At 48.0% G+C, this 12405-nt stretch overlaps 1 protein-coding gene across 1 annotated transcript in view; it reads right to left on the bottom strand.

Annotated features, from left to right (window-relative positions):
- Window positions 1-12405, bottom strand: part of FAM178B (family with sequence similarity 178 member B) — a 210008-nt gene that overhangs the window by 180646 nt on the left and 16957 nt on the right. Inside the window, exon 6 of the mRNA XM_084808207.1 lies at window positions 10562-10717. Within this exon, the coding sequence (XP_084664333.1) occupies window positions 10562-10717 (156 nt within the window). The remainder of the gene's footprint in view (window positions 1-10561; window positions 10718-12405) is intronic.

The following is a 12405-nucleotide window of genomic DNA, read 5'->3' as shown; positions in this document are numbered from 1 at the left end:
CCTTGTGATTCTACACGCAGCTCTCTCAGGGCTCATGGATACATCTGTCTAAATCAGGTTGAAGTAAAGAAAAAAGAAAAAAATCCCAAGCCAGCTGCTTCTTCACAGCATTATTTCTGTACAAGCTCTGTAAGTGAAAATAAAAGATGCAGGAAGAAGTCCTGTGCATTAAAGAGAAAACACAATTTAAAAGATGCCCGGCAGCCCCCCTGAAAGCAACTATTTTTCAAATAAACCTTTCCTGAGCATTTGATGCCATATTTTTTCTGGGACAAAATATATTTAAGCTGCTCAGAACATAATGATCCGAAGTGATGGTTCCCCCCTGGGCCATGCAGCTGTCATTCCGCTCCCTGACTGCGTCTGGGCAATTTGATGAATTTCTCCTCAGCAGGAATTGCTGCAAGTTTGGAAGAGAAAAGAGCTCCTGTTTCTGGCTCACTAGAAAAGGGTTTATTCCCCGAAACGCAGAGTTTGTATTCAGACTCACACATGCAAAAGTGAAACACAACCACAATTTTTCCTTTGGTGCAGAGAACAAAGAGGATTGTTTGTGTGTGTGTGTGTGGGGGGGGGGATTCTAGGGAAACTTAAACCACTAGGAATATTTTCTCTTGCCCCTAGTGCCAAGCAATCAATGGGTGACAAGGGGCTCTAGGAACTGCAGCATGTAATGTGTCAGTGCAGTCACAGGAACTAGCCAATAGGCCCCCTCCACAACTAGCTGACCCCCAGTTCTGAATATGCAGAACTGGATGCTCAGACCTTGCCCAAGAACAGAAAAGGGTGCACTTGTATTGAAGGTGGGGAGAGCATTTTCAAAAGGGCTCCGTGGCTTTTAAAAAGTTATATCTATTTTCACCCAAAGACGCAGCCCACTTATTCTGCTGGGCATCAATTGTTTTGAGGTCAACCAGCTGCAACCCTTCTCTCAATGGCCTAAAGGAAGATGAGCTGGTCCACCAGACAGGGCCTCCTTGTGCCCGGCTTCCTGTCTGGCTGGCGGTTTCTCAATGGGCCAAGTGATTTGTCCAAAATTCCTGCTGCTGCTGCTGCCCATTCACAAGCCAGCTCCCCCCACCCCGGAGCCAGGCCTTCTTGTTGCATCATTTGTCTCCCAGTTCTTACCCTTAGGGGAATGAGACCGGATTGTGACAGAAAGGGGATTGATCGAGCGCAGATTGCCTCGCATCATCTGAAAGGAAGGCGCTTTTGTCAGATAATGGAGAGGTCATTTAAATATAGGCCAGGTCAGGAACTAAATGCATTCGCTGAGATTTGATGGAGCAACTTCATTGGCCTGATCAGGGCCTGGCAGCTCCAGAAGGCCAGTCCTTCTTCAAGGAGAACCTGAGACAGGAAAGAAGCTCAGGGCAGAGAGGTGCATGCTGGGAGAATATAGGGCTCAAAGAGTAGGGTGCTACCAGATGAGGCTTTTATCACACCATTGTCCTGCCACATTCACAGTACTTCCATGGGGGCTGTCCAGGCACTGACACCTTCCTTGTGTAACCCTCCTGTGTTTTCCCACCGCTTCTTCCATGTTGTTTCTAACTGCAGAAAATCCATCAAGGAGGGAAAGGTGGAAAAGAGGCACGATGCCTTCTGATTGGTAGCATCGGGGATCCTCCGTCTGGAAGCACCCCAGCAGAGTGGACGCCCAAGCTTGAAGGGCGCTAGAAGCTTCCTCCTTTCGTGCAGGAGGGCACGTCCCAGCCCAGGTCCGGAGCCTGACGTACAACCAGAAGTGAGGACAATGTTACTGGGGGTGTCTGAGACCATCCCAGGCATGGTCTGAAGGCACATGAGACAGCTACCTTGCTGAAGTTAAGCAGGTCTGGGTCTGGTCAGTGCTTGGAGGGGAGACCACATGTAGCCACCTTGAGTTCTCCACAATGGATGGAAGGTGGGATGTAAATGAAATAAATATTAAATAAAATAATAAGTCGGGGGGAGGACTATGCTGTACACCACCATTACAACATCTGATCCACACAATCACCTCCATCTGCTATGCACACAATTAGGAGTTCAGCAGAAGGAACCCTCCCCAACTTGTTGCCCTCCAGATGTGATGGACTACAACTCCCATCACCCCTAGCCAATGGCCATGCTGGCTTGGGATGATGGGAATTGCAGTCCATCACATCTGGGAGGGCGTCAGGTTGGGGGAGGTGGCATAGGGGGTGATACGACTTGTTTGTATGTGGGGCGCTCAGATGTTGCCAGCCATCAAGTTGGAGCCAGGGGCCATGCCACAAAACAAGCCAGTAGTTGAAAGAAGCCAGAGCCAGGAAGACCTTGGTCACCCACACAGCGCTGCTCCAGTTCCAGAGAACCCCGCCCTGTCCTGTGTGGCTTGTCACCACACAGGACAGCTGTGCACGGCGCCAGAGGCCCCGGCAACTCCTGCCAGGTATGCTGAAGAGGGGGTTGGAGAGCACCTGACCTTTTCTTGGTGGGCTGCTATGAAAAGGCTTCCTGGCTGGTCTTTGGCCTGAGACTGGCAGTGGCAAACAGGACAAGGGTGCTTCCAGACAGAGGGCTCCTAGCGCTCCCAGCAAAAAGGCATCGGGCAGCACGCAAACAGCCACTTGGTCGAGACCCTGGTGGGTGGCTGGATTGCGGCAATCACTGGGGCATTAGATCGGGTGGCTCCAAAACACCCTCTCCCCCTGAACAGGGCTCGGGCTGCACCATGGCTCAATCCGCAGTTACGAGGCCTGAAACAGGAGGTGAGACAGCTAGAGCACCAGTGGCGGACGTCTCGCTCCAAAGGCGAGCGGACACAGGCTAGAGCTGTATCTTCAGCCTATCACGTGGCGATGAAGGCAGCAAAAAAGGAATGCTATGCTGCCTCTATCGCGTCCACAGAGTGCTGTTCCAGGAGGCTGTTCCAAGTGCTCTGGAGCCTGGTCGGTCCAGTTGCTCCGGAACTGCTGGAGCATTCTAAGGCCTCCTGTGAGGCCTTGGCAAGGTGCTTTGCGGATAAAATTGATCGGATCAGGAGTGTTATTCCGTGCGCCATGGATACAGTTAGCGAGCGAGAGATGGCCTGTGGCAAACCAGTTTTGTGGGATCGGTTTCAGCTTCTTCCTCTGATGACATGGACAAGGTGCTTTCATCTGTAAAGTCGACCACCTGCTTACTTGATCCTTGCCCATCTTGGCTCATTATGAGCTGCAGAGAGAGGCTGGGTGAGGGGATCAAGGCGGTGGTGAACGCCTCCCTTGAGGAGGGAGTGATGCCATCAGCCCTCAAGGAGGCAGTGATAAAACCACTCCTAAAGAAGCCCTCCTTGGATCCCCAAGTTTTGAACAACTTTCGCCTAGTTTCGAATCCGTCATTTTGGAGCAAGATCATTGGTGGTGGCGATACAGTTGAAGGCACACTTGGAAGAAGCCAATTATCTAGATCCATTTCAATCGGGCTTCAGGCCTGGGCATGGGACAGAAACAGTCTTGGTCGCTTTGGTGGATGATATGAGGAGGGCTTTGGATAGGGGTGAATGCTCCTTCCTTGTTCTCCTTGACCTCTCAGAGGCTTTTGATACTGTTGACCAGCCTATTTCAAGGAGTGCCTCCAGCAACACCAGACAGGCTGCTTAACAAGATCAGCCTCGGATGGCCTTCTCTCTGTCCCATCAGCCAGGACAGCTAGGCTGGTGAGAACGAGGGAAAGGGCCTTCTCTGTGGTGGCCCCCACTCTGTGGAACTCCCTCCCTAGGGAACTCCGCCATGCCCCCTCTTTAATGAGCTTCAGCCATGCACGGAAAACTTGGTTATTCAGGCAGGCATTTGGGGTGGGGTGGGGTATTTTTAAATAATGTTTAATGTGTAATTTTACTGTTTTAAATTGTACTGTTGTACATCGCCCAGAGTGCTCGGGTGACCGGCCAGATGGGCAATTAAGAAATTTAATTAATAAATAAATAAACAAACAAACACAAAAATAAATAAATTCCATCTTGCTCTCCTTAACAGATTTTCCGCAGTACAAACCAAAGTCAGGAGAAGTGGTGGGGAAAACATGGGAGGGTTACAAGAGGGACACGATGACGTCTGGACCCTCCATAAAATTCAGTGAATGAGGCAGGCCAGCAGCACAATAAAAGCCTGATCCGGAAGCACCGTGTGTCTGGATACACGCACACCCTGTAAAATTCAGTGAACGAAGCAAGCCAATGGCATGATAAAAAGCTCATCTGGAAGCACCGTGTGTCTGGACACACACACACCCTGGTAAAATTCGCTGAACGAGGCAGCCCGATGGTGCGATAAAAGCCTTGTCCAGAAGCACCATGTGTCTCTGCCCAAGGTGCATCGGGCCTGGCTCCCCAAAAAGATCTTGTGAGTCTCTCACCCTTGTGGCAACAGAGAGACTGGAGGAAAAGAAAGAGCACCTTTGCTTCACTGTTGTGTTTTTAATGTATTGGTTTTTGTGTTATGTTTGAATTAAGATTTTGATTTTAATCTGGATTTCATTCCTAGCTGCCTTGAACACCATTGCGGGGGGCAGAAACGCAGGACAGAAATAAACTGACTGATTAATTAATTAATGACAGGCAATGCCCCTGAAGCTACACCAGGGAGCACAGAAAGCCCACCCACCTCTTATGGCCCCCAAACATGTTCCCCTTTCCATACAACACCTCTTGACAAAAAGGGGGGGGTGTTTTTGTTTGAAAAGGGATTGCTTATTGGGGTATTTTTGCCCAATAGATCCCTACTCCTGTAGCCTTAGCTTTGCAGGTGGGTGGATGCTTTTCCACCAAGTCCTGTCAAGAGGGCTTTAGATTGCAGAAGACCAGCAGGGATTTGTCATCCAGTTTTTGAAATGAGTAATGTAAAAATAGATTACCTTAAGGCAGATGACTAAGTGAGAGCTACACACAAACGCATGAGCCACAAGCGACCCAGCCCACCCCACCCCGAAAAGGCAGCTTGCCCCCAGGCAGATGGGGGCAGAAATAAATGCACAACAAGCGTGCTTCTGTGTCTCTAAAAACTGATCATTTGTACAAACCCTAAGGGTAGGAGGGGTTAGTCACAGGGAGGGTGCAGGGGCAGATCTCTGAGTCTGCAGCCCCAAAGCAGGGCTGTAGCTGTGGCTTGTGGCCTGACACTGAATGCAAACTGCTTCTCAAAAAGTTTTAACAACGTGACGCATTTATATAGCACTTTTTATTCATCAAATTTGTATCCAGAGACCAGAGTTTTACCCCCACAGTATCCTCACAACAAAGCCATGAGTCAGACTAAGCTGTGGGATAGTGACTTGCCCAAAGTCATCCAGGGAGCTTCCCAGATAAGTGGGGATTTGAACTTGGGACTCCCCAGTACAAGTCTAACGCTCTTTCCACTTTTCTCTTTCTGAAAAGCCTTTGGAACAGCCCCCCACCCCCTCCTGTAACAAGTAGCCCACCTCTCCTATTTATCTCTGCCTCCACGTCTGTTCCTCTCTGTTTGCCCCTCTCCCATGTGTCTGTTTCTAAATTGTAAGCTGCTTGGGGTGGGGACTTGTACCTGTACCCCACCCTTTTCAAATGAGGCCCTCCAATCAGATTCACTGCAGCAGCAGCTGGACCTATCTATATAAGGAGGCATGCTTGTGAGGGAGCCAGCTCTCTGAGTGCAAGGAGCCTCAGTGACGAAGCGTCTCAGCCCCAGTGAAAAGCATCAGCAAACAAACAAGTTAAGCAACTGTGTGAGGGAAAGGAATCACCATTCCCTGGGGGGCCAACTGACCTACATTCCCAGCCACTGAAAGCCAGTATTGATCAGGACAGCAGTTCATACACAGGCTCCCTTGCTTTTCAAACGAGGCCCTCCAATCAGATTTCCTGCAGCAACAATTGGGCCTATATAAGGAGGCACACTTGTGAGGGAGCCAGCTCTTCGAGTGCAAGGAGCCCCAGTAACAAGGTATCTCAGCCTCAGTGACAAAGCATCAGCAAACAAGCAAGTTAGGCAACTGTGCGAGTTGAGGAACAGGGCGAGGAAGCTAGGGCAGTCTACTCTTCTCTCCCTCACAGTAAGTAACTGTAAATAAATAACTATAAATAATTTCCCCAACTTCCCATAGTAAACAACCAAGTTTTCCAGGGAAAACACACCCAAATAAAAAACCAGTTATGAAGGGAGAAAGCCAGCAGGGGTGCGGAGGCTATCCAGTGTATTGCACTGAGTGCCACATGTACGATTATCTGCCTGCTGGACAGAAGTCATGGGTGTGTGCTCAGTGTAATGCACTCCTGGCTCTCAGGGAGCAAGTGCGTTCCCTTGAAGCCAAGGTTGCTGACCTGGAGCAGCTAAGAGAGGCAGAGAGGTGGATGAGACCTTCAGGGACCTATTAGCTGTGCTCCATTCCCAGGGTGACAGCTCCTCTGCTGTCATGGAGAATGAGGGTCTTGGGGAAGGAGGGCATCATTCTGAGGAAGAGGGAAATGATCCCTTAGAAAGGATCAATTCCTCGGAAGACGAACAAATATCTGCTCACACCGAGGATGTGCCTCCGGGGGGGAGGGGGGCTTGTGGTAGTGGGAGATTCAATCATTAGACACATAGTCAGCTGGGTTTGTGATGGGCGTGTAGACCGCATGGTGAATTGCCTGCCTGGTGTGAAGGCTGCAGATATCATGTGCCATCTAGATAGCCTAGCAGATAGTGCTGGGGTGGAGTCAGTGGTCATGGTCCATGTTGGTACCAACAATGTGGGGAAATGCAGTCATGAGGTCCTGGAAGCCAAATTCAGGTTTCTAGGTAGGAGGTTGAAATCCAGGACCACCAGGGTGGCTTTCTCTGAAATGCTACCTGTTCCACACACAGGGCCAGCTAGACAGGCAAAGCTGAAGAGTCTCAATGCATGGATGAGATGATGGTGCAGGGAGGAGGGGTTCAGATTTGTAAGGCACGGGGCAAATTTTTGGGACATGCCGGGCCTGTACAAGAGGGATGGGCTCCACTTAAATGAAAATGGAACAAGAGTGCCAGCGCTAAACATAAAAAGGGTGGCAGAGCAGCTTTTAAACTAAAGCCTGGGGGAAATCCAACAGGAGCTGGGAAGCGTCCGGTTCAGGTTAAATCATCCCAAGGGGATGAAGATGAAAATGTTTCTGACTGGCCAAATGAAGATGGGGAGGAAATAGGCCAGGAGTACATGGTCAAACATAAAAGCAAATCAAAGGGGCCAACATCCCATGGCAAAAGATGCACATGGCATAGCAGAGGCATCTGGGGAGGGATACCGTGTATCGGTGTTTTTATGCAAATGGTAGAAGCCTCCAAGCCAAAATGGGAGAATTGGAGATCAATTGCTTGATCTTAAAGGAAAACTTGGATATAGTGAGCATTACAGAAACCTGGTGGAGCAGAGAGAACCAGTGGGATACGGTCATCTCTGGATATAAACTCTATAGGAAGGACAGGGAAGGGCGTACAATGTAAACTGATGCATGAAAATCCCAACTTCAAGTATAGCCTGATGGGATCTGAGCTAGCAGTGACCAACCAGGAAAAAGATTTTGGGGCTGTAGTGGACAGCTCAATGAAGATGTCAACCCAGTGAGCAGCCACTGTAAAAAAGGCAAACTCCATCTTAGGCATAAATAGAAAAGGAATTGAGTATAAAACTGCCAATATCATACTGCCCCTATACAAATCTATGGTGCAGCCACACTTGGAATACTGTGTACAGTTCCAGTCACCACACCTAAAAAAAAAGATATTGTAGAGCTGGAAAAAGTGCAGAAAAGGGCAACTAAAATGATGAAGGGGCTGGAGCATCTCTCCTATGAGAGAAGGTTACAACAGCTGGGATTGTTTAGCTTGGGAAAAAGGAGGGTAAGGGGAGACATGATAGAGGTCTCCAGATTTATGCATGGTGTGGAGAATGTGGATAGGGAGACATTTTTCTCCCTCTCTCAAAACCCTAGAACCCAGGGTCATCCTATGAAGCTGATTTGTGGGAGAGTTAGGACATATAAAAAGGACTTTTGCACACAGCGCATAGTTAAACTATGGAATTCACTACTACAAGACGAAGTGATGGCCACCAATTTGGATGGCTTTAAAAGGGGGTTGGACAAATTCCTGGAGGAGAAGGCTATCAATGGCTACTAGTTCTGATGGCTATCAGAAGCAGTATGGCTATGTGCACCAGTTGCTGGGGAACATGGGCAAGCGAGTGCTGTTGCACTCATGTCCTGCTTGTGGGTTCCCAGTTGACAGCTGGTTGGCCACTGTGTGAACAGAATACTGGACTAGATGGACCCTTGGTCTGATCCAGCAGGCCTCATGTTCTTATGTTCACCCACCTCAGCCACCATCCATGGGTTGCACCCCACTACCACAGGTGCCAAGTTAAAAAAAAAGTAAAGAAAAGGTGTCTATAGTAGCTACAGTGTGCCAAGAAATTCAAAATTAGCTTGCAAACAAGGTAATGTCATCCCTTTTGGTGCTTTCTAGCCACTACAGATGTTGGATTTCTTTCCAAAATATAGATTTTTAATGAATCCAGGGGTCAGAGGTGGGTGATGGGAGCTGTATGTTGCCCCCACCTGGTCTTGGGGATTGCCTGAAAGTGGACCAAAGGCCTCTGTTGGTTCTAGATCCCAGTTTAAGAATGGAGCTAGAGTGACTTAGCTCCTCCACTGAAGAAAGAACTGGAGAAAAAACCCTTCAGCTGATTCCTCTAAAGGATGACTCTGCACTCCGCCCTTCTGGATGGCTCCTAGACTTCCCAACTCCACGTGTGCTTTCAGCCACATTGCCACTACTTCCAAATTTCTCTGAGGCTTTGTTAATCAGTGTTCATAATGTTCATCGGGATCCACACCTCACCGCCATTGCAGCAAAGCAGTATTAATTATTCACTCTTATTATCAAATAATGTGCCAGGAGGGGATACTGAGGCAACAGCACTGGAAGCGAGCCTCAGCCGTTTTTAAGCCAATTATTGTAGTGCGCACAGGTCCCCTGTTTCCAGTGAGGGGGAAAGTACTACTGAACTGAGAAGACTGGCTCTGTCCACATCATTCAAATTGCTCACTGGAGTAAGTGAAATGCTCAGAGAGTGGCAGCCAGGCAGGAGGAAAGGGGATGACAACGAGGCTTCCTCTGAAAACCTGAGAGCAGGTTCTGGCCCAGCACAGGTAGCAGGGCATGGGGGGCTTGGCTACACATGAGTAATGAGAGGCAGTGTGGTCTAGTGGGTAGATGTTTTGACCAAAGAGATCCTGAGTTCAAATCCAAAATGTCTGCCTGCTGAGCTTTTTCCTGATTCTACTTCCATGGTAAGAGCCTCCAAACCCAAACTAACTTATACAGCATTATGCAGCTGCCACATGCCTCTTCCCAGAAGAGAATGCATTTATAAAATCCTGGATTTTGCAAGAATTCTGCTATGGGAATTGCATAATTCTCAGGTAATCAATCCAAGATTGATCAGGAATTTGCACAGGTGATCAACCTGTCTTTGGGCTGTACTGTTTCAGACTGCAGGTTGGGGGGTCACATGATGGATCACACTTCCTCCATAAAAAAAAAAAAACATCCCTGCACATAGAAAACTAGCATGTCAGGGAGTAGCCTAGACAGGAACCTTCTCCCTATTGTGTCCGTATGTAGGAATCTTTCCTGTATGGAGGCACATTCAGTCATCTTAGCCCCCACCTGCAGTCTGCAGTGATACAGCCAACGCCCAGGTTGTCCGCCTCAGTGAGCAAAAGGCTAGTGGCACTTGGTCTGTTGTACTCTTTGCCCAGAAGCCATGGCTAGAGATGCGCAGATCAGCAAAACTCGAGATTGTGGAGGTTCTCCAAATCCCACCTCAAACATCTTTCTGGCTCGTTTCCATATCAGATGCGAACTTAGTTTTTTCCTTTTCACAAGAACATTTGCACGTATTTTCCCATATCGAATGGTACACATTTTCTCCTATTGATCAAGGCATGTTTGTGCGCATTTTTTCATGCACAATTTCTCTAATGTACGCATTAACACTTTTTTTGTTTGCAATGCAATTCATGGAAACATATGGATTTTGGCTGAGGATTTTGCTTGGGTCCTGGAGTTGTGAACTGGGTAAATTCTGACTGGGGATGTCCATCGCTGGGAAATCTGTTTCTTTTTTGGCTCGACAGAGCTCTGTTTGCATTTGCAGGCCAAGCCGCAGGTTTTTCCCCAAGCTCTGGGAACTTTTGTCGCGCGCGCGCGTGTGTGTGTATGTTGCTGTAATTTGTGCAAATAGAGATTTGTGCAAATTGTGGCTGAAATTTGCACAATTTTGTGCACTTTGGGCAAAATTCAGCAGTAATTAGCGCAAATTAAAAAACCCAGAAATTCCACAAACTGGTCCAACTCGCTGCAGACCAAGTTGGGCTCCACAGTGGAAAATGGACCGACGTCCAGGGGGGCTGAGCCAAGGAAAGCTCATGAAGGTCCACCCCCAAAATGGATTCCTCTGACATCCCCACTTCTGACCTGAAACAAATTTCTCATACATCTCTAGCCAGGCTTGAGCAGGCTATTCTTTACCTACCAGTTAATGTAAGGAAACTCACCTGAAGAAAAAGCTTTCCAGCTGATTTTGTGGTTTTAGCCCAGCAGTGTCAAGGGTCACAGCAGTCCTTAGGTAGGGAGACGGCCAAAAAATGCTTTCCCCGGGGTGCACAGCTGGGATGCTGCCCTGAATGATGGAGAATTGCTCCAGGATCAACCTGGGAAAAGGAGAAAATGCAGCCTGTTAAAAGGAGCTCTATGAAAAGAAAAATTACCAAGTACACTGGTATTTGTTATGAACCTGAGAGGGGGAATGAACTTTCCTTACAGGTGCCCCCACTTCTTTCTTTTTTTACAAGCTTTACCCCCACACCAAAAAAGAATTCCTGACAGGTTGCAACCACAGGCTGATCCTTGCCTGAACACCCTCGGCTGCCCAGCTGTGTATTAACAGATTCTAAGTTTCACTCCCAAGAACTCCTCTCTTCAGCCCAGCTCTAGAAGAAAAATACAATAAAAGGAAAGCGCTTTGAACTTTCTTGCCCAAGGCCCAGAAAACACAAAACTTGACAAAACCTTGTGAACAGCCTAACAACACAAGGGGCAGCTTAACTACAGTGCAGTTTTACATGTGGGGGAGGTTTTAATGAGAAACTCTGATTTAAAACAATGCAGACCAATGTCCAAATATATAAAGAAATGTACTAGGCAGGAGAAGAGAATATCAAGGGAAGGCAACAATCATACATACTGAATTCCAAATTAAATCAATGAAGTTAAACTAACTCAAGTAGTTACATGATACCTATTTGGGTAGAATCATGGGTTTCAGAGAATATGCAAAGTTCCTTTCAGAAAGGATGGTCTAAGAGAATGGTCTAAGAGAGGCAGCCCCTTTCGCCTCCAATTAGATGTTGCTAGGAAGACCAAGAACAGCACCAAAGTCTCACATATTTATGCAAATCTGAGTTCAGTAAAAGCTGGCCCATTAGTGGGGATGGACTGTTGTATTATCCACTGGCGCAATAAGCTCCATTTCTGATATTAGTGGTCTAGCCAGCCAGTTATTTAGAGGCCATGTCCACCTGCTTAATAACTCTAAACATGCATGTCAAAAGGGTTGGCCAGTTCCAACCAGACAAAGCACTGTGCAAAAGAGCTTAACTTCTTGCTGTATACTGGGGAAAAGATTGACCTACAGAGGAACTCCAGGCTGGCATTGATGAGCCAAATCAAAATATAAGGGTTTATTTATTTTTAAATTTTATTTATTTACTATATTTTTATCCCACTTTTCAGGCCATTACTGTCTCCCAAAGTGGCTAACTTCAATCAAAAAGAGAGACAGGCCCTGCCATCAGGCTTACAAACCATGATGGATAAGCATTCCTGAAAAACAGTGAGCACGCCATGCAAGACACCCAAGCAAACTCTGGATGTCTTGTAGGGTGTTCTCTCCATTCACATGGGGAGATGGTGAGGCTCAGCAGACTTGGCTAGCACTCTACGGAAACTGACTGGAACTTAGACCATGCCCAAGACTCCTCTGCAGTACACAATGGTCCTGTGAAAGATGCACTGGATTCTATGGCAGAAAGGGTCAGTGTCAGGGGGTTGGCATTATGGGGCAGGTGCCAAGCCCAACACTTCCACAGGGGATCCACTGCCGATTCCCGGAGTCTCCTGGTCCTGGTCCTTCTTCTCCTCACTATCTCTTCCTGTATTCCTGGCCCTCTCCAAGCATGCAAGCACTGACAAGAATGAGGAGATGGAGCAGCCTCTTCTGCTTGCCTTGCACTCTTCCTCTCGCAGTTATGTGGGTTAGGCCCAGGAGAAGGCAAGCAAATGGGCAGTGGTGATGGCTATTGATGAAGAAGTGGTTCCACTCAGGGAGGTGGGACCACCA

Source organism: Heloderma suspectum, chromosome 6 (genome assembly GCF_057233095.1).
Source record: "Heloderma suspectum isolate Gila_16-S chromosome 6, 16-S_ref, whole genome shotgun sequence".
NCBI lineage: Eukaryota > Metazoa > Chordata > Lepidosauria > Squamata > Helodermatidae > Heloderma > Heloderma suspectum.
The sequence above is the reverse complement of the archived record's forward strand: the minus strand, read 5'-3'. Positions and strand labels throughout refer to the sequence as shown.